This window comes from Dreissena polymorpha, chromosome 6, assembly GCF_020536995.1.
Source record: "Dreissena polymorpha isolate Duluth1 chromosome 6, UMN_Dpol_1.0, whole genome shotgun sequence".
NCBI lineage: Eukaryota > Metazoa > Mollusca > Bivalvia > Myida > Dreissenidae > Dreissena > Dreissena polymorpha.
In genome coordinates this window covers 97,887,598-97,908,811 of record NC_068360.1, presented here as the reverse complement: position 1 = coordinate 97,908,811, position 21,214 = coordinate 97,887,598, and the positions used below count along the sequence as shown (strand labels likewise).

The 21,214-nt window shown below is 33.8% G+C and overlaps 1 protein-coding gene across 1 annotated transcript; it reads left to right on the top strand.

Moving 5' to 3' along the window:
- Window positions 1-1,942: 1,942 nt before the first annotated feature.
- Window positions 1,943-15,101, top strand: LOC127835925 (synaptogenesis protein syg-2-like). The gene is made up of 14 exons (XM_052362346.1): window positions 1,943-1,950; window positions 7,630-7,720; window positions 7,857-8,168; window positions 8,444-8,770; window positions 8,916-9,209; window positions 9,755-10,051; window positions 10,256-10,537; window positions 10,646-10,945; window positions 11,052-11,369; window positions 11,501-11,800; window positions 12,763-12,876; window positions 13,364-13,409; window positions 13,596-13,648; window positions 14,187-15,101. The coding sequence occupies exons 2-14, from the start codon at window positions 7,663-7,665 to the stop codon at window positions 14,375-14,377; spliced, it is 2,892 nt and encodes a 963-aa protein (XP_052218306.1). The 5' UTR covers window positions 1,943-1,950; window positions 7,630-7,662; the 3' UTR covers window positions 14,378-15,101.
- The last annotated feature ends 6,113 nt before the right edge of the window (window positions 15,102-21,214 follow it).

Sequence of the window (21,214 nt, the reverse complement as noted above, 5' to 3'; positions counted from 1 at the left end):
TTATTCAGATTAAATACTAAATTACATTAAGCCAAGAGCTTATGAAGTTTTTTATGAAAGACGGCCATAATTGTAGTAGTTAATAGTTATTTACCTATAATATGTATATATCCAATAAAAATCAAAACGTTTAATCTAAACATGTTTATATTTCACATAGCCGAACACGACAAAACAAGGAAGTCACCCAAAAGCATACACACTTTTACAATTACAGAAAACGTTTGGTGCGGATTTAATAAAGTTGGTTTTCGGATGCTATAGTTGTTTGTTGATATGAGAGTTAGTTATATTTATATGGTGTTGTCGAAAGCTACGGCACAAGGGCAGTTCAACAGTATATTTAATACTTGATTAAGTCTTCTTCTTTGGGCAATTTGTCACTTACTGTCTTCTTATATATATGCAATATTTTAATACTACTGCTAACCTTGCCCTTGTATATATTTATTTTTAGCACAAACAACCAACATGTGCTGCATGTCATTGTAAACAACTAATTTCGACTTCTAATCGGCTAAATATGAGGCTATGCTAGTTTGTAACGTATAATACCAAAATAACGCTCGATGTCACGAGAGCGACTGTGGTGAATGTTTTAGGCGATACAGTTGATGTACATTTGCATAGACCCATACAAGGCAGCGGCATCTTAGAATTCAATTTACATTATACAATGCAAAACCTATTATAATGGTTTTGATACTGAACATATTTAATTTCTTCTTAAACGGATTGCTCAAATGCAAAGTTGTGCAAATGTACCTAATTGGGTGTGACGTCATGCAAAAACATATGCTATATCAAAGAATGTGTATTATTCAATATCCGGAAATTTGGGAACTGAAAAGTATAACATTTTCCGAAGCCACTAATTTATTATTTATATGTTTCGGCTTTTACTCCTTATTTCAACATATCTCTAGTTAATGGTTTATTTAAATATACAACATGTACACCCAAAGTAACACGTCAAACGCATCAAATAAATTGTTAATAAATTCTTTATTTAATGAACGGATGTCATCAATATCGTGAATATGAACATATGAATTATGTTCAAATATCTCCTATAAATTGTATTCGAATAGATCCACGATGCGATTAATTATCATTAAGCGAGAAATATCACTCGTAAATAAAATAATAAATAGCCATATCTGGTTCATCATAATCATTTAAGTCAACTTATTGATCTGATGACAAATTTACACATTTATCCCATCAAGAACTCATAATATTAATTAAATGCCGATAAAAATAAATATTGATTCTGAAACAAGATTCCGTAAATGACAGGTCGTGCACCCATGTTCAACTTGTCACTAGAATGTTTTATAATATTTAGGTAGCTTTGATAGCATAACAAACGTTCTTTATGCAATGTGATACTTTTGTAAGATGTGCCTTGCATGTGCGAAACGAGCCTGTGTTTAATTGCATTTCTTCTGTTAAGATCGACCAGTGTGCAGTCGTTTTATTGTACATACATGCTTGCAAATCAAATATGAAAACACATACGTGTTCGCTCATATTTTCCAAACAAGAGAATAATATAAAAAGAAAAGCAATATTGTTCGCATACTTCTATTTGCACTTGCACCACAAGGAAACTACATCTGCTTGTGATTAAGAAGTGTCAGATCATCATTATTGGTGCATGATTTTCATTCAACCTGATTGAAAATGTTCTCAAACATGCATTTGTGAACTTAACAGTTGATGTAATGAGCCGTTGTTTGAGACATTACATTTATACAAGCAATACATATTAAGTTCCTTTGAATAAAAAGAGACAAGCCTGTGTTAACAGTATTTTATGTTTTAATAATGTTTCTTTAGTTTCATCAATCCTTTATTGGATTGGAGCGGTTTTATGGTATTCATAAATTACAGTTAATACATTTGTGTACTTTAATTGTTTCGTTGGGAGTAAAAACAAAGAGGCAGGTAAAATAATAGTGGCTATGATTTACTTCTCTATGTGATCATTTTATCGTTAAATGTGTTTACTTCACTATAAGTACTACCTATTTAAGGAAAAGCGCGTTTTCGATTTTATAGTTTTAAAACACAAAACAAAACGTATTCGCTTTTCTGTATAACAATCGCATAGCAGAGTTGTCGTTTGCAGATCAACATATACTATGGGTGCGTACTTAAGTCAATATTTGGTTAATGTAACCTTAAGGTATCTAGATCATGCAAATTATTGTTTGCAAAATGTAGTCTACACTTTGTTAATATGAAGGTGATACTTATCGAGGAAGCTAATGATGATTTATAGTATGTGCGTTACAGACTTAATTAGCTCTTAAACTTCAGGAATATACATTAACAAGTTCAATAAGATAAAATCAAAACAAATGTTATGAAGCTTAAAGAAGCGTTAAAGGGGCCTTTTCACGTTTTGGTTAATTGACAAAATAAAAAAAGTTGTTTCAGATTAGCAAATTTTCGTTTTAATTATGATATTTGTGAGGAAGTTGTAATACTGAACATTTACCATGCTCTAAAATATCCATTACATGCATCTTTTGACGATTTGAAAACCTGAAAATTATAAAGCGTTGCAACGCAAAACAATTGAATAATTTGGAAAGTTATGTTGTTGTCGTTATATTTTGTGAAACTGCGATGATTACTTATATTAAGTAAAAAATACATCACCTCATAGCATAAGCACAGATGGCCGAGTGGTCTAAGCGAAACACTTTTTACTCCAGGACTCCAGGAGTCAGTTGTTCGAGCTCAGTCGATGGTTACTTTTGTTCTTTCTTTTATTGTATTCTTGGTTTTTTTACTGGAGATTTTTAGGTCCAATGTTTAAATTTATCAATATAAAGCATTTAATGACAAACTTCAATATATGCCAAAATCTGTGAAAAGGCCCCTTTAACTAATCAACTGCGATTTATGTAATTTTAATTCAACTCCAAGCTATGTGTCGACTTATTTAGCCGCCTTCTCTGTTCCGATATTTATATACTCACTGACCATGGATCATATACTCGGTTATCATTACCCGATAACCACAAACCGTCGTATTGCTTAATTCCTTGCAAGGTCAAAACATGATACCAACAAAAAGGGGTGCCTCTACCCGATATATCAGAATCCGAGACCCGCAAACCGTTTTGCATATACCGACAAGTACACGTGCGCCACATACTGTGGAACCTATAATCGGTACATAAGAACCAGAGACATGCATACCACTTTGTCAATACCAACTTTATCCGAAACGAGGCCTCCTACCCTCATGTCCATATCGACGTTGTCAAGAGACCCACATATTGTTTTACAATATGTTACCACAAACCGGTGAGCGTGTACTCGCTATATAAGGACCCAAGACCCCAAAACCCGATGACTATACCATTTCGATCAAACCCCAGACCTAGATAACCCGTTGATAACTATTTAATTACCCCTGGCCCACATAACCCAATAACTATACACACAATATAAGAACTCGAGACCTACATAACCCGGTGACTATATATGCCACATAAAAAAAACCAAGACTTACATAACCTGGTGACAATACACACTATATCAGAATCAGATATCATATAAACCGGTGATTTTATATACTATCTAAGAACCCGAAGCCAACAGTACCAGGCGGATATACCCACAATATTTATATATATATATATATATATATATATATATATATATATATATATATATATATATATATATATATATATATATATATATATATATATATATATATATATATATATATATATACCAGAGAACCCGATGATTGTGCACACTAGCTGAACCCAAGACCTACAGAGCATGTGGACTATAAACAAAGTATAATAAACCTAGCCCACATTACCAGGGGACCATACATACTACATCAAAATCCGAGTCCAACAGGAGCCGGTTAATACACCTACCATATAAATTATTTAAAGAATTATAACTGTGTTTTCCGATGCCTGATATATACTTTCTTCTTGAATGTACTTATCTGTATGTGTGGTTATATATGCAGAAATAATAACCCCAGATTTATGCAACATTGATCTGTCGTAGCGATAAATCATCTAAAAACCGCTAATTAGACGTGTCAATATTTGAATTTATGAAAAGCACTTCATTTACGATATCGCGACCAGGAAGATGTACCGCTTTTGAATAAACGTAACCTTGGGTTGCGATTGTATTACCTGTCGAAATTCAAAAGGGTATTCTCACCACACTGAAATTTTAACTTAAAGAACGTTAAATAGTAATTGCAGATAACCTCTTCATTTTCTTCATAAATTAATCTTAAAACTATTGCATATATAACTTTTCTTGATTGAGTGTTGTTATGATCAAATTCTATCCCTCAATCGGTATTATTGTAGTAAACATGCGGTCACTGTCCCTGACATAGTATAAACTTATCCATATATGGATATATTGACATGTGCGGTGTCAATAAGTTTTAAAAATGCTAAATCAAAGGGAAATACATCTAGATATCATTCTCTGCTTTAGGTTTCAAGTGTTGTCTGCCGTGGAAATCGCAAATTTAGAATACATTATTTCATGTTTAATACCAATATTGGAATAATTTTTGTGGTAATAAGACATTCCAGGGATGATTGTGTGCCCTTACCATATGCGAATTACCTCCTTGGACCCCCGAACGAAATCAGACATATTATACGGCAATCTGCCAATTCGTTGACCCTACCCCTACCACTTTTCTTCTAAATACCATACACCCGCACTAAACTTGCATCAATGTTTTTTTTTAGTGTCATACACAACGGATGTATTGGGCACAATTGCCACTTGCACTATACACAATGATTTTTGGGATGCACAAGACCTTTATCCTAAATATATGTTGGTTCTAAATATATGCGGAAGAGTATTCAGCCATACCGCACTGATTCGCCACTCCAACACGGATCGTCAGTCCGCCTTTTCCCGTTGTTTATGCATGTTTGGTAAATAGTTTGATCATAGGCCACACAATCCGCACACGATGGTAACATATTTGATAACCGTAATTATATGCAGTGTAATTGAAAATAATATCGAGATTCTCAATTGGTTATACGTATCGATTGTTCGTACATTTTCAGCTAAACGAAACATGAAACGCTTATGGCGAGCTTTTGTTATCATCCTATATTTTGCGTCCATCGTGCGTCGTCAACTTTCTTTTAGCTATTTTTCACTCTAGAGGCAGCAGTTAGATGTAACAGAATATATACCTTGACAATAAATGAGCCGACTGTGAATATGGATTATGTACGTCTAAAACCTAGGTCACCAGGTCAAATCTTAGTACAACATTGTAACCCATATACAGGCCACATGTATCACTCACCATTTATGAAACTTGGTAAAAACATTTCTCTATGCCGGCTTTGAATCTGGGTTGTGTGCGTACAACAGCTTGGCAAATATATCAAATCTTGAGGCCACATTTTTATTTAATTTTGATCAGATATTTAACATTTTTAACTTCTAGATCAAGTTCAAATATGGGTCATCTGCGTCCAAACAAAAGGCAACCCTTTAAAATATTAGAAGAACTTGTCACAATTCTAGAGGCCTAGAAACTTTCAGGACTGTATGAACTTAACGTATCGTTAGGAAATTAATTGTTCTGTTAAGAAATGACATTTTCTGTTTTGACTGAATTATGGTCCGTTGTATTTTTATTATTTGTTGACTAGTTAAAGGGGATTTGTCAGTTTCCTAACTGGTGGTTTGGCGGCATTAGTACCCAATCTTCATGCGATAAGATCATTTGTGGCAATAATATATCGGCCAAATTTTAACTTCATCACATTGTCGAAACCTCGTCACTAGATCAATTTAAAGAAATATGAGTTGAAAACTCAGTGCTACTTATTTGGCTAAATTTAAAACGTGCTGACCTTGTTCTCTTTGTAATAATCTTAAAAAATAGTTAAATCTAAACTTCGTTAAACTTAATTAACTTGTTTGTAATCATGATGCCACATCAGAGTTCGAAAATGGTTTCGATTTGTTGAAAAACATTTCGGCCGTCGGTCTGGGCAGTCTTTCGTTCTGATTAGGCTATAGTAAAACCTTAAAAACACTCTTGAAGTCACGTTGGTTGGTGATATCATCATGAAACTTAATACAAACATGGGTTCTAACGACATCTTAGCAGATTTCAAAAAAATAAGTCTTTAAACAATTGGTCGCCGACGACGGAGTTGTTTGTCTTAAATGGCTATATTTCAACCTTAATAACACTAGAAGTTACAATTTTAGTCCAATCAACATGAAACTTGAAACTAACGAATACCTGTTTAAATGTTATCTCTGCACATTTGGAAATAATATTTTTCCGATGAAAACCATTGACTCGGGGGGGGGGGGGTGGCATTTCCTTATATGGCTGTAGTGAAATGTTATGAATATTCTAAAAGCCATACCCTTCGTCAAATATCATGAAACTTTCTTGGAACTTTTATTCTGATAATATCTCGTCCAAGTTAGAAAATTAGTGTTTCTGTTGAAAAAGAAAATCGCAATAAGTATGGCAGTGTTATAGTGAATCCTACTACGCAATAAAATGTGAGCTTCGCCATCGCCGTCGGCGTCGGCGTCCATGTAATGCTTTGTATATAGTCCACGTACAAAATCTCCAAGTCACTGTTTCTACTACAGGTATAAGTTTGACACAGAAATGTTTAAGGGTCATAGCTAAGGTTAATGAACAAATTAGGTGCAGCATCTCCATATTTCTTTATTTATAACAAATGTTAAAATATAACGTTAACTGTTGTTTCATGTCTTTATGAACATTCACTTACTATGTCCATCTTTTAAGCATGATTCTGCTCGTTTTGTTCTTATAATTCGGGCGTGCAAATTAAAATACAGGTTGATGTTTGCATGAAACATAGCTCTCTAACTTTAAATGAAATTCAAATGAAACATCAGATATTTTGTTTTGGCAATCAGCATGCGAGGTAAACCACAATGCCTATAACTCTGAACTGCAATATCTTACAAGTGCAACTCCTTGGTACGTTGAAAATTATGGTTAACTTCTTCATGCAGTAACTATTTATATTTATGTTTGCTACAAATAGCAAACTGGTGGTTGTGGTGTTGGTGGTGTTGTTGGTGGTGTAGGTGGTGGTGTTGGTGGTGGTGGTGGTGGTGGTGGTGGTGGTGGTGGTGGTGGTGGTGGTGGTGGTGGTGGTGGTGGTGGTGGTCGTGGTGGTGGGTGTGGTGGTGGTGGTGGTGGTGGTGGTGGTGGTGGTGGTGGTGGTGGGTGTGGTGGTGGTGGTGGTGGTGGTGGAGGTGGTGGTGGTGGTTGTTGTTGTTGTTGTTGAAGTTGTTGTTGTTGAAGCTTTTGTTTGCTGATGTTGTTCTATTCGTAGTAGCAGAAGCAATAACAATATAAACAGCAGAGTGCAATATTATTATTCTGGCGTTTAGCAATCATAACGTTTATTTCAATTATATTATTTAGAAGAACAAAATTGAAGTTATTAGGTACTGTATTTACGAGGTTATCTTTTCGTTATATTAGCATCTACTAGACGTCTTATATCTGATATATTTGTATAATTGATTAAGTATGAGCATATCTACATGTATTTGAATTTTTATACACTTAAGTCACTTTGCGAAAACTGTCAACAGGGGCTCAAGATGAAACTATCATTACTGACCATAGCTATGTGGTTGACAAATTCACTACATGTAAAAGGTACGTATGCATTATTACAAAGATACTTATGTGTTCAAGAGATCATTCGGATTATCAGTCGGCACATTTCTGTTTTCCTATATTGGATACACTGTCCATTACGTTTCATTACCGTTTTCTCTTATTTATGTTCCAGAAATCAGTTCCTGTAATATAACCATGTCACCGAAATCGAATCTGGTGGATCTGGGATCTCGTGTTTCTCTGACTTATCAGGTGTGTTCCTCAACAAATTTTATAAATTTTTATCATAATGGATCGCATGTAGCAAGCTATGCGTTTGGGGAATCTAGTGTGGTGAACAAGAGTTTGTATCATTTAACATACGACGCTGTGGAAAGCACGTTTAATCTGACAATTATGAATTTTACACGTTCATCTGTTGGCAATTATTCGTGTTCCATCCCTTATACAACGAACAATGCATCGCTAACTTTAGAACACTCAGGTATATGTTTACATTATAAATTCCAGTCGACTTGCTATACATTTTATTACTTGGAACATAACCATTCGACGAATGTCATTTACCTATGGCTTACACGTCTTAGTGTAAAAAGCTTAAAACTGTTTAGAATTATGGTTATATATATATATATATATATATATATATATATATATATATATATATATATATATATATATATATATATATATATGTATATATATATATATATATATATCGGAATAACATAACTCTATATATTTCCTCCTTATCTATAGTTCCGGTGACATTTGTAACGTTGACTCCTGCCACACCGACGATTTCCGTGTTACAAAACATTACCACCAACGTCATTAAATGCATATCGTCTGAGGGCCGCCCAAAACCATCTATAACTTGGTATTTAGACAAAAACACGCCGTCGGATTACACCGATGATTTAAACCTGACATTACTTAGCTTTAGTGAAACAATACGATACGTAACGATGAGTACTCTTACAATTACCGCTACAATGGCAGATCATGGTTCAAGTATTTATTGCAAAGTCTCAAACGGATACGGGCATATCACATCAAACGCGCGGCTCAATATCAATGTGTTGGGTAAGCGGATTATTGTGAACTGACTGATGTAATCGTAAACAACCATTATTGGTTATTACTTTTTCAATATTTTTGGACACCCATTTTTTGTTTTAGTATCCATTATAACATGTGTAACATCAGTATTTTTTTCTCTTTTTTCAAGTTGTTCCATCAAGGCCGACCATTCTACACAAATCAGTTATTATCGGCGACAATATTTCCGTAACACTCAACAGTACTGTTCCGCTGGAATGTAACTCCTCTGGAAATCCAACGCCAAATATATCATGGCTCTTATCGAATGGTTCCGTAATTAACAAAACATTAATTGAACTTAAATGGGAGAATAGAGTAAACACAGACATGATCACCTGCATGGCCACAAGTGTTATGAAGCCAGCATATGGAACTACACAAACACATTCTAATACAACTGATTTACGGATTAACATTTTATGTGAGTATGTTTCACTCTAATTAATGTTTAACGCATAAATATTAATAATACTTTACCAGTTACTCAATTTGTATCGTTTAAGTGTAATTGTCTCAATGAGATGACTTACTCACTGAAAATAATACAAATATATTTCAAATGTTGTTGAATCCTTCAGTCGTCCTTTTAGGAATATGTATCTGATCTCCCTTAAGTGAAAATTATATAATATAATTATATTTTGTTTGAGTATGATTATTTTGTTCGTGTGATCGCATGATAAATGACGTCTGTTGTTATATTAATATCTGTATTATAAAACTTACGTCAAACCATCAGTATAGGTTCATAACAAAAAAAAAGGTATACCTTATCCAAATTTTTCGTGTAATTAACTCATAGTTATGTTGACTGCCTATTATCATTGTATTAGCTTTAATATCTAATAAATGTTAATGTTAATCCCTTTGGAGGACACACGAATTTACTATTCCATAATTTATTTAAACATTAACAGTATGGATACCATGGATAAAAATACCTTGAACATAGTTGAATTTTTACAGACTCGCCGTCAACCCCAACCTGTTCAATCGGAGATAAGTTTATAACAGTAAATACCATTCGGGCAATAAAAAATGAACCAATAAATATAAACTGTACAAGTAAGAGTAACCCCCCTCCCACGAGCTATTCATGGACACTGCCAGGCGGAATAAAACAAGATGGACAACAACTCTCAATACCACGCGTACTGTTGGAGGGTCCTTACACACTTGATGTCAATAATGTTATTAACTCAACATTGCCACCACAAGTCATAATTGGGCATGCAAATGTCATATTTACACTTGACATATTATGTAAGTTTCAGCATGTATTCTTTGTATATTTATCTTAAAGTAGCATTTAATACACATTCTATGTGCAGAACCATTGATTTCCCTCCTGTTAGTCACATAATAAATCAACGTAATATGTAGAGCTATTATACTATGACTTAGACGCGTCCATGCATGTAACGATGCTACATTGCGATGTACTCGTTGCGTAATTAATCACTTCAGTTCCGGTGGCCGTACATAATATAGAGAATAAAACCGTTTTGAGAAACCAGGCTTTATCTGCCACGTGCCCTTACACACTTGGAAATCCACCTGAGACGAATTTTACATGGATACACGTGAATACATCTCGTGTTGTTGGACGAGAGCAACGACTTGCGTTGCCAAACATGCAGACCACTGACGAAGGCTTATATAAATGCAGAGTAAACACCACAATGACACCTACAGGATGTTGTGCACTACCGGCATACGATGAAACGATATTTTATGTTGATGTACAATGTAAGTGAATGGTAAATACGTATATATATGTACGTAAACGTCTTTTATAGTGTTATTGACGTCTCATATATTTAAACTTTTTTATATTTTGCATTATCTATTTTGTAGACGCCGCCGATATAACGAGGTTTTATGCCAGCGGATTTGAGCATTCGCAAACTATTACGGTAAACGAAAATGAAACGGTGATATTATACTGTGATTCTGAAGGCGACCCTCTGCCTTCGATGCTACTAATAAATAATACTCGCGGTGAAAATGATTTACTGAGTGGAAAGTATTACAACACAATATCCGCATATATTCCTCATGCACGATGTGAATATGACATGGGTATCTACCAATGCAGGGCGAACAACACGCACAATAAAGTGCGGCAGGTGCGAGAGATTGAAATCAAGATCAAATGTGAGTTACTACATGTATTTGTTTTCTGTTTCTACGTAACGGTATTATGTTGCTAACCATTTTCAATTAAAGTATTGATTAATAATTAAACTTTCTGTTTATGAAGGTGCACCGAGATCTTCTCCCTTTATGCCACCGGCACCTAAAGTTTGGACGAAAATTAACAGTAGTGTAATTCTAACGTACACTATCATGGCGTATCCTCCGCCAAGCTCTTCATCGGCATTTGTTTGGCGGAAGAAAGTAAATGAAGACTGGTTTATTGTTAATGATACGAGTAAACGTCATATTCAAATTTCTCAAGACAGACTTCAGACAAACCTTTCAATATTTCAAGTTCATGCAGACGATTTTACAAACTATACGGTAAAAGTGAACAATGACATTGGCACCACAGAACAGACATTTGTTATTCAAACGAAAGGTAATAATATGATGCAGTTCTTTTAAAGTCAAAACTTGAGATATTGTATTTGCGTATTTCAGATCGACTTTTTACACATTATGTCGTTAGAGATGGATAGATAAAAGGTGTTTTACAATTCATATTTGCAGAAGAGCCAGCTATACCAGAGCATTTCCGTGTATCTGAAGATCCGGTAACAGACAACACTGTAATCGTTGAATGGAAACCGGCATTTAACGGCGGGGAAAATCAATGGTTCGTTATTGGATATAAACAAGAAACGGGCAAAAATTGGACTTACAAAACTAAACTTGAAAACATCACTCGAATAGCGATTGAAGGACTGGTTGCCGGAACCTCTTATCAATTCAAAATGTACGCAGAAAATTCAGTTGGAAGATCACAGCAAACAATTGTTTTAACATTGGTTACGCGAGCAGCCAAAGCTGGTATGCATTTTTTTCCATTATCTCTGAATATACACGTGAGGTAAGAATTCCACTATGCATGTCGATTTCGACCTCATTGCTTTGCATTTGCCGTTATAAGGCGGTGACGCAAGTTGAAAATGTTTATGATAATATTAAGATGAAGGCGTTCAATGAATAATTGAGTATAGGTAAATGACGAATTTCGTGTATATAAATTTCATAACGTATAATTGTAGGCATTATGCAGATGGCTATTTCATCAAATCGTATTGTTTTATCATGCAAAATAAAGCTGTAAAATATTATCATCAATGCCACTGCACTTAAAATCTTGGTAAGTGTTTAAAAAATATCGCCGTATTTTACTGATAAAACTAATAAACTAATAAACAACCATATCGTGTTTTATTAGAAAAAATTAATGTGTAAAACAGATTCTATCAATAATGAGTATGCGCGCTAAATATATTTTGAGAAGGTTTAAATAATTACCAAAAATTTATGCCGACAATGCATGTTAAATATTAATGAGATATATATGTAAAAGTTAATTGAACCCAGTATCGAAGAAGCGTGGATATATTTCTTGCACCTCATCGGTTGGTCGATCGGTCGGGTGTTCGGTGTGTCCGTAGACCATACGTTCCCACACGATCCTAAAACAGTTTGCCCTATAACCATTCTTTATGATAAACTGGGGTGCTTGATTTAAAAAAACAATAGTTAATTCATAAACATTTAAAAATGATTTATTACATAATTTATTTCATAATGTAATTAGAAAGGTTAATAATTGCACTTAATAAAATAGTTCAATTGTATTTTTTTCTCTCCGTGTTTATTGGCTACCGATATTGAAACACTGTCAATATTTTAAATACGTCTAATCACCATAACATGAAATATGTCAAAAGATGTGATTTATAATAAGGCTGTAAAAAAACACATATCAGACCACACTGTTTTATGCATTTAATTAGATAATGGATCATCTTCACCTGTCGGGGCTGCAGTGGGAGTGGCTGTCGGTGGAATTCTTATGATAGTCATCTGCATAATTCTTTGGAAATGTAGAAACACATTTACTTTTAAAAGTATGTATGTTCTGTAGTAATTGTATTATATATATATATATATATATATATATATATATATATATATATATATATATATATATATATATATATACATGTAATAGGATTGCACAATTTATGCATGAATATATCGAGTTAACAGCTAGCAAAATGCCTCAATGAGTTATTATATACCCAGTTGACTTACTTTGTATTTGATTTCACAATCGTGTGTACCGTTTTATTGTGCACTGTTACAATGTTGTGATCACAGTGAGGACATATCAGTCAACTGCTGAGATTAAAAAATTTTACTTATCCATTGACCATAATTGTATCGGATAATAATAGTATACTTTTTGATGACCTATTTTGGAGCTGAGCATCATCCTTAAATTACACACTTTAAGTGGTGATAAATAATTAAGTATAAGTTATAGATGTAATACTTTTTAAGTATGTTTTAAGCACTGAGTGTGCGTCGAGTCTAGTGTTTATCCGTTTTCAGGAAAGCCTGATGCTAGTGCTCCTTACGATGACTTATTCAAAGGACAGTATGCAGCCATTTTGATATATTTGATACTGCGCTTACAGTTCATTTTTCTTCAGATTTGAACATAATACTGCGCCTGGTTTTAATTATTCGTCAACATTTAATTAATTCTACGTCTAATGTTAATTATTTCCAGACGTGTGCACTTAATTGTAAGCAAAAATATGAATCATATTGTTTGCTCCAGGACAAATGTCTTAGCTGTCAATACTAGCTCCGAATATGAAGAATGCAGAGTTGGTATGTTTGTCTGTTTGTGAATAAGCTGATAGATGTCATTTATGTTGTTTAAATGTGTATGCTGTGATCAAACCATCAGGTTCTTTGTGTTGATGAAAGTACAATAATGCGTATAATTATTGCCATATCTTATAAAGTGAACACATTATAGGAATTTTTAAAATGTATACATATTTTTATGCATGTCATTTATGTTGTTTAAATATGTATGCTGCGGTCAAACAGTTTGGTTTTATATCTTTATGAAAACACCATAATGTGTATAATTCTTAACTTTTCGTATGAATTGAAAAACAATCATCAATATGATCTGTTTTAATGTATACATATCCATACGAGATGAATTATTCTTGTCATTATATAAAAAGTGTATTTAATGTAATTGATTGCATATACAGAAAAAGACTTAACATACTTCAAAACATTACAAAGATCGATCATTGAAATGGGGTCAGTGCCGTTTTACCAATTTAAATTAAAACCACTTGAGGACTATCAGAACCGCTTGAAATCAATTAAAGCCATTGTTGTATTTCAGAATCCCAGCAGAGGGACCAGTACGAGACACTCGCTGAAACTTCGTTTCATGTGTACTCAGCCATATCAAGAATCGGCACAGAGGGGATTAGTATTTTTAACCGTGAATCTGTAGCTTCAGATAATGATTGTGCAGTAGGGAGAAAAGACAGATCATATGTTAATTTAGTATTATCGAAGACTGAAAATTAAACAAAGTAACGTATTTTCTTGCATTTGTAAAATAACTAAATTAAACAGTTGCATATATAATACGAAGTGCTAGTTACATACGTGTATATGTGAAAAGCGCATTGGCATGGGAGCATATGACTGATATTTGAATTGATAGTGTTGAAAACACGCACTATTTATAATGAAACAAATAAGCAGTGTTAATATAACAATTGTAATATTATATATGTACAATTAGAATTAAGTGTTTTTTTGCAATACACTTCATTTGTCATTCAGAAAAAAATGGCTGTGCACTTGCTAGCATATATTGTGTGTCCTTCTATTTATGTAATGAATTTCAGAATAACACTTAAATTCGAATTATTTACTAAAACTTGTGTATATTTGTAGATGCAAGTGCATGTTTTTAATGACTAGACGCAATTATAACACCGCATCAAAACCTAACCTCTTTTTGCATAAAGTTTATTTTTCTTATGCATGTTGAGCTTTTTATGTTTATTTTTGAATTCATCCACACATTATTTTCCTAATGTTAAGCTCTATCGATAAATTAACACACCATGTGAAATGGATTTTAAACCAGACGCACATGCGGTATCGAATGATAAACAGATGATTGGCATTTTATGTTTCTTTGAAACAGTTTTCTTCAATGTTTGTAAATATAGATGACGAATAGCAAACCATAACAACTCTGCATTGGCATCGTGTGCTTTACAAATATATTAGATTTTTATTTATGGTAATAAAACGTGAATTTATTAAAGATCATTTAATTGTTAATATTTTCAGATTTAATTTCATGGATGCATACAATAATTATATGAATTTACTTTTCAACATGGACGACAAAATACAAAATATGCCCCTATCTCCTATTTACAGGTTCAATTTTCGTCTACATTTATCTGCTGCAAGTTACGTTGAGCTAATAAGACGGTGTGTAAATTGAAACATGGCATAACCTATATAAATAGGGGATGTCATATAATCTTAAATTACCGCGCGATTTTGCCTTAAACTGACAAAAGTCGTTTGTTAAACTCTTCGTATACTTTTACAGTGTAATGCAGGACACAAATTGTAGATTTAATGTAAACACCTAATGAAATACCAGCAAACCTGAAATTGAAGTTTGATCATATTTGTGATGTGTAGCATATTGAATTATCATCTTGTGCTTTAGTAACTTCTAAACACAAGGAGCACGTTGAAGGTTCGAATCACTCGTACAAATAAAACATTAATGATCATTAAAACAATTGTTTTATAAGCTTAATATAAACATGTATAAAACATAATAAATCATGTTTAGACTCAACTCCTCAAAAATATTTAACCCTTTAAACCGATGGTATTGATAAATCCAAGTTTTTAATACTGTAAGCATGGCCTTATATTGTTATTATACCCGTTCATGTAGCAATCTGTTTGATATTATGTGAATCAAATGCATCATATCGTTCGTGAAAAAAATATAATAAACCAATCATTATATCATAAAGATATCGAAAGTCATGAATAAATATATGTTGCATTTATACATTACCTGTAATTAACGCCCTTTTTGTTATAAATAATAAATGTCGATGATTTCCTTCATTTAAAATAATATGTATGTTGTCTGCAATTCAAAATGATATGATCAGTAGTAAACCTGCTTCGTAAATGATAGTACAATTTAGTTAAACACTTGCAATTTATGTAGACGCTGCATTCTGAGGGAATAATAAAGTATGTTTATATGAGGTCAATACACTCTCAATAACATGTTCCAGTATGAATAGAAAATATGTTTAACAACAATGATTAAAATATCGATTATGTTAAGCTTACAGACACTGACCATTGCAATTCAATATATTGTAGTATGTAAATACAAATGCATATGCCCTATAATTATCATTGAGGTTACCATTTCAGTAACAATGGTACGATGTTTATGGTTTCGATTATCACACATTCACATAGGCGTTTTAGTCTCTCACTATTGTGCGTTCATTTACTGAACTTTCAGGGACACGGCTCTTTACATTGTAATCCTGTATACCGCAAGGTGATATAACCGAATGATCGTGAAATGAAGTGTCCGCGTGTTTGGCGTTCTTAAAAGGGATCTTTTCACGTTTTGGTAAATTGACAAAATTGAAAAAAGTTGTTTCAGATTCGCAAATTTTCGTTTTAGTTATGATATTTGTGATTAAACAGTAATATTGAATATTTTACCATAGTCTAATAAAGCCATTATATGCATCTTTTGACGATTCAAAAACCTGAAAATTATAAAGCGTTGCAAGCGAAACGATTGAATAATTTGGAGAGTTCTGTTGTTGTCGTTTAATTTTGTGAAACTACGAAGATTGCTTATATAAAGTATAAAATACGAGACCGATATTTAATTGGCAGGATGGCCGAGCGGTCTATGTGGTTTTTACTAAAGGATTCCGGGGGTCACTGGATCCAGCCCTTCTCCGGGCTACTTTTTTTTCCTTTTTTTAATTTTATTCTTGATTTTTTACTGGAGCTTTTTAGATCCAATGTTTACATTTATCAATATAAAGCATTTAATGACACACTTCAAAACATGCCAAAATCTGTGAAAAGGCCCCTTTAATTTGTGTAAGAAAGAAATTACTAAACACCGTAGCATATTTTTGACACGGGTGGAATAAAAAGGAATCAACTTAACAGTGGTTTCATATGTTTATTCTGAATTTTATGGCAAGAACGCTTTCGTAAAATGTTTGTATTCGTGAACACCTTATGAATATTATAAGTTATATCATTGTTCAATGAGATCTTACCCTTTTATAGAACTATTTTACATTATCTGTAATATCATTCATTGCGTTTCGTGTGATAATATCAGCGGATAAAAGGCCCGCTGTTATAAGTTCACACTTTGACCACAACTGGAACACCTTGGCAAGAATATGATAATTTATAAAGTGTAAGAATGGCGTCAAACAAAGAGTGTTTTAACAAGGCTTACATTACATTAGTGCATTATTCCGCTTATTTATAAACCGATACATTCTTAATAGTTTTCAATGCTAGTTTTGTGGAATAAATAAAACTGAACCCAAAAGATTCATACGTTTACATTTCTTTCGAAGTATCATCATCCCAAACTATGTATACCGCTCGTGTCCAACTTACTGCAAATCTATTCTGTCCCGTAAGATGCAGGATAATAAACGATTACGTATGTATGTTTTAAATGGTTATATGATGTTAAATCGCAAAAAGAGGAAGAAGTTAACCAGTTTTCATGTTATGATCGTTTGACTAAAACTAGACATAACGGATCAACATAAATTACCTTTTTTAATAGCTCATGGTGAGCTTTTTTGATCGCCTTTTGTCCGTCGTCCGTCGTCCCCGGTGCGTTGTGCGGCGTCACTATTTGCTTTGTTAACACTCTAGAGGCCACATTTATTTCCAATCTTCATGAAATTTGGTCAGAAGATTGGTCTCAATGATATCTTGGATGAGTTCGAAAATGGTTACGTTTGCTTGAAAAACAAGGCTGCCAAGGGGCGGGTCATTTATCCTTAAATTGCTATATATGGCTATAGTAAAACCTTGTTAACACTCTAGAGGCCACATTTATTGTCCTATCTTCATGAAAATCGGTAAGAAGTTCATCCCAATAATATGTTGGACGAGTTCGAAAATGATGCCGGTTGGTTGAAAAACATTGCCGCCAGGGGACGTGATATTGTTCCTTATATGGCTATAGTAAAACCTTGTTAACACTCTAGAGGCCTCATTTATTTTCCAATCATCATGAAACTTGGTCTGAAGATTTGTCCCAATGATATCTTGGACAAGTTCGAAAATGGTTCCGGTTGCTTTCAAAACATGGCCACCAGGGGGCGGTAAAGGCCACATATATTGTCCGATCTTCATGAAAGATGGTCAGAAGATTTGTCCCAATAATATCTTGGATGAGTTTGAAAATGGTTCCAGTTGGTTGAAAAACATGGCCGCCAAGGGGGCGGGGAATTTTTCCTTACATAGCTATAGTAAAACTTTGTTAAAACTCTAGAGGCCACATTTAGTGTCCGATCATCATGAAACTTGGTCAGAAGATGTGACCCAATGATATCATAGACATGTTTGAAAATGGTTCCGGTTGCTTGAAAAACATGGTCACCAGGGGGTGGGGGCATTTTTCCTTATATGGCAATATATCGCTTTTGTAAAACCTTGTTAACACTCTAGAGGCCATATTTATTGTTCGATCTTCATGAAACTTTATCAGAAAATTCTTCCTAATTATATAATGGAATTGTTTGAAAATGGTTTAGGTTGGTTGAAAAACATGGCCACCAAGGGGGTGGAGCATTTTTCCTTATATGGCTATAGTAAAACCTTGTTTACACTCTAGTTAAATATTTTCGAAAGATTAATGTAGTAATATTTATTTCGCAGAACATTACTTAAGTAAGAAATAACTGTTCATAGCTTAAATTGTTTGAATTCCAATTATGAATGCACACTTAATTACTCCAACTGACCCTTATCAGCTGCCTGTACACAAATCAATACACATCTCTGAGTGAACATTGTTGTTCTATCTTTAGATCAGCAACTTGATACCTTGTTGTGCTGTTTGTGTTTTAAAATGGATTTATTGATTTTTTAATTAGAAAGATAATTGCAAGGTGAGTCTGAAAATAGTTCATATGTTTGTTCAAAAACAAGGCTCTCAGGGGGGTCGCAGTTTTTTGTATGTCTACATTTGTTCATAGAGACATTTTTAGTTCAATCTGAATGACACTTGCTGAGTACAAATGTTGTTATCATATCTTGCTTTAATTTACTCAATTAGTTTTAATAATATCTTGTTAAAACATGGTGACAATCTTTATGAGCATAATATTTTTTGCTCATGGTGAACTTTTGTGATCACCTTTTCTTAATTGTCTGTCTCCCGTTGTGCGTCATGATTATTTGCCTTGTTAACACTGTAGTGGCCACATTTATTGTCGGATCTTCATGAAACTTTTTCAGAAGATTTGTTCTTATGATATCTTGAACGAGTTCAAAAATGGTTCAGGTCTGTTGAAAAACATGGCCCCCAGAGGGCCATTTGTTGTTCATTCTTCATGAAACTTGGTTACACTATTTGTTTCATTCATATCTTGGGCTGCAAAGACAAGGCCATTTCATTTTATCTCAGGTGAGCGACTTTGGGCCTTTCAGGCCCTCTTGTTTTGTTCAGGATATGTTTGTATTACTAGTCTTATTTCCAATTTAAAGGGTATTCTTGGGCAAATTAGGATTATATGTTCGGCATTAAATAAGTTTTTTTCTCATTTTTTTAAGATAATTTAAAGTTCACGTGCCGCGATTTAAAAAAAACAACATAAAACCCCTTTATTTGTCGAGTTTAGTGCGTATTCAAACTATTTCGCACTAAACTTCAATTCACTAACGGTGTTGTTAGCGAGAACGAAAATGACAACGTCGCGATTTTTCACACATTGCGATCTTTTCGCCATTTTCATTTAAACAGGAAGTGACGTCACTTGTTTCCATTGTTCATGCTCTCAATAACTAACCGGCGTTATATGGCTTCGGATGTTTTATCTCTCGAAACTTTTGTAAGAAAAATTGATGGAAAATGGAAGATGATAGTGATTATGATGAGCTTTCCGTTCAACCGTACATGTACCGAGCCACAATTTAGCGACAGTCAGTCAGATTTATCTGATTCTGACTCGGACAGCGAGGTCGATGCTCAAGACGACCACCTGGTTGGGAAAACGGATTGGTAAATATATAACTTTTTTCATGCACGTGTCGGGAAAAAAATATTTGATTGTTATTCTTCAGTACAAGATTGTTGAATATGACTATGTTATACAAAACACTGGTTTATAATAAAAAATACAACGGATACTTGCACCAGTTCTGATTAGGAAGGAATGTGAATATTTCTAATTACATGAAGTTAAATTTAAAACACTGTTTCTATTCATAATACAAGAGTTTTAGTGTGACCATTTATATTAATTTATTGATAAATACAACTTCCGTTATAATCACGTGATAATCAAAACGATAGCATGGTGTAGGTCCAAGTGGGCAGAGTGGGACATTGGTGGGACATGGAGCTGCACTCCTTGGTTAGCTTAGCTGTAGAACTGGTCTGATAGTAATACATTTTATACAGTTTTATGTCTGTTGATATAATTTGGCTTGGGCTTATCTCTTATCTGAAACCATACTGTGTCTGCAATAATCAACTGTGATATATCCATTTCAACAGCCAAATAGCCATAAACTCCATGACATTAATGCCACTTATGTATGGACTAATACACAACATTGGTAACTGGTGTCAATTTGACTGGTAGCCATGGAAATATGAACATTCTTGAAACATTAGAAACTAAGAAATCAATCATAATATCTATGTATATATTGTTTTCTGAGGCTATTAAAAACTGGACATTCAAGTAAGAAACGGAACTCATCTTCGAGAACGTTACAGTGTTTACATAAGGACCGCTTGAGAAGTTGAAATAATGGTCTTTATTTATTTCGTATTTATGATAGTACGCAAAAAGTACATGTAATGTTGGCTAATTCAAGGTGTTAACCTTTGATCGACGTATTCTATGCTTAAGGTTTTGCATCTTATTGTATGAACCAATGGCCATGATGTCAAAATTATGTAAGAGCGACTGTCCGGGTTTGTAAAAAATAATGAAAGAGCGATTGTCCGGGTTGTAAAAGTCATGTAGGAGCGACTGTCCGGGTTGTCACAAGAAAGTAGGAGCAAACGTCCGCCTTGTCAAAATTAGAGCGATTGTCCGTGGGAGCGATTGTCCGGAT

What these genes read in the sequence shown, in the direction of transcription:
- LOC127835925 (XM_052362346.1), top strand. Translation starts at nt 7,663, where the DNA reads ATGAAACTATCATTACTGACCATAGCTATGTGGTTGACAAATTCACTA. An exon ending in ATTTTATGTTGATGTACAAT is followed by an intron (nt 10,538 to 10,645) that starts GTAAGTGAATGG and finishes TCTATTTTGTAG; the next exon opens with ACGCCGCCGATATAACGAGG. An exon ending in AAACACATTTACTTTTAAAA is followed by an intron (nt 12,877 to 13,363) that starts GTATGTATGTTC and finishes ATCCGTTTTCAG; the next exon opens with GAAAGCCTGATGCTAGTGCT.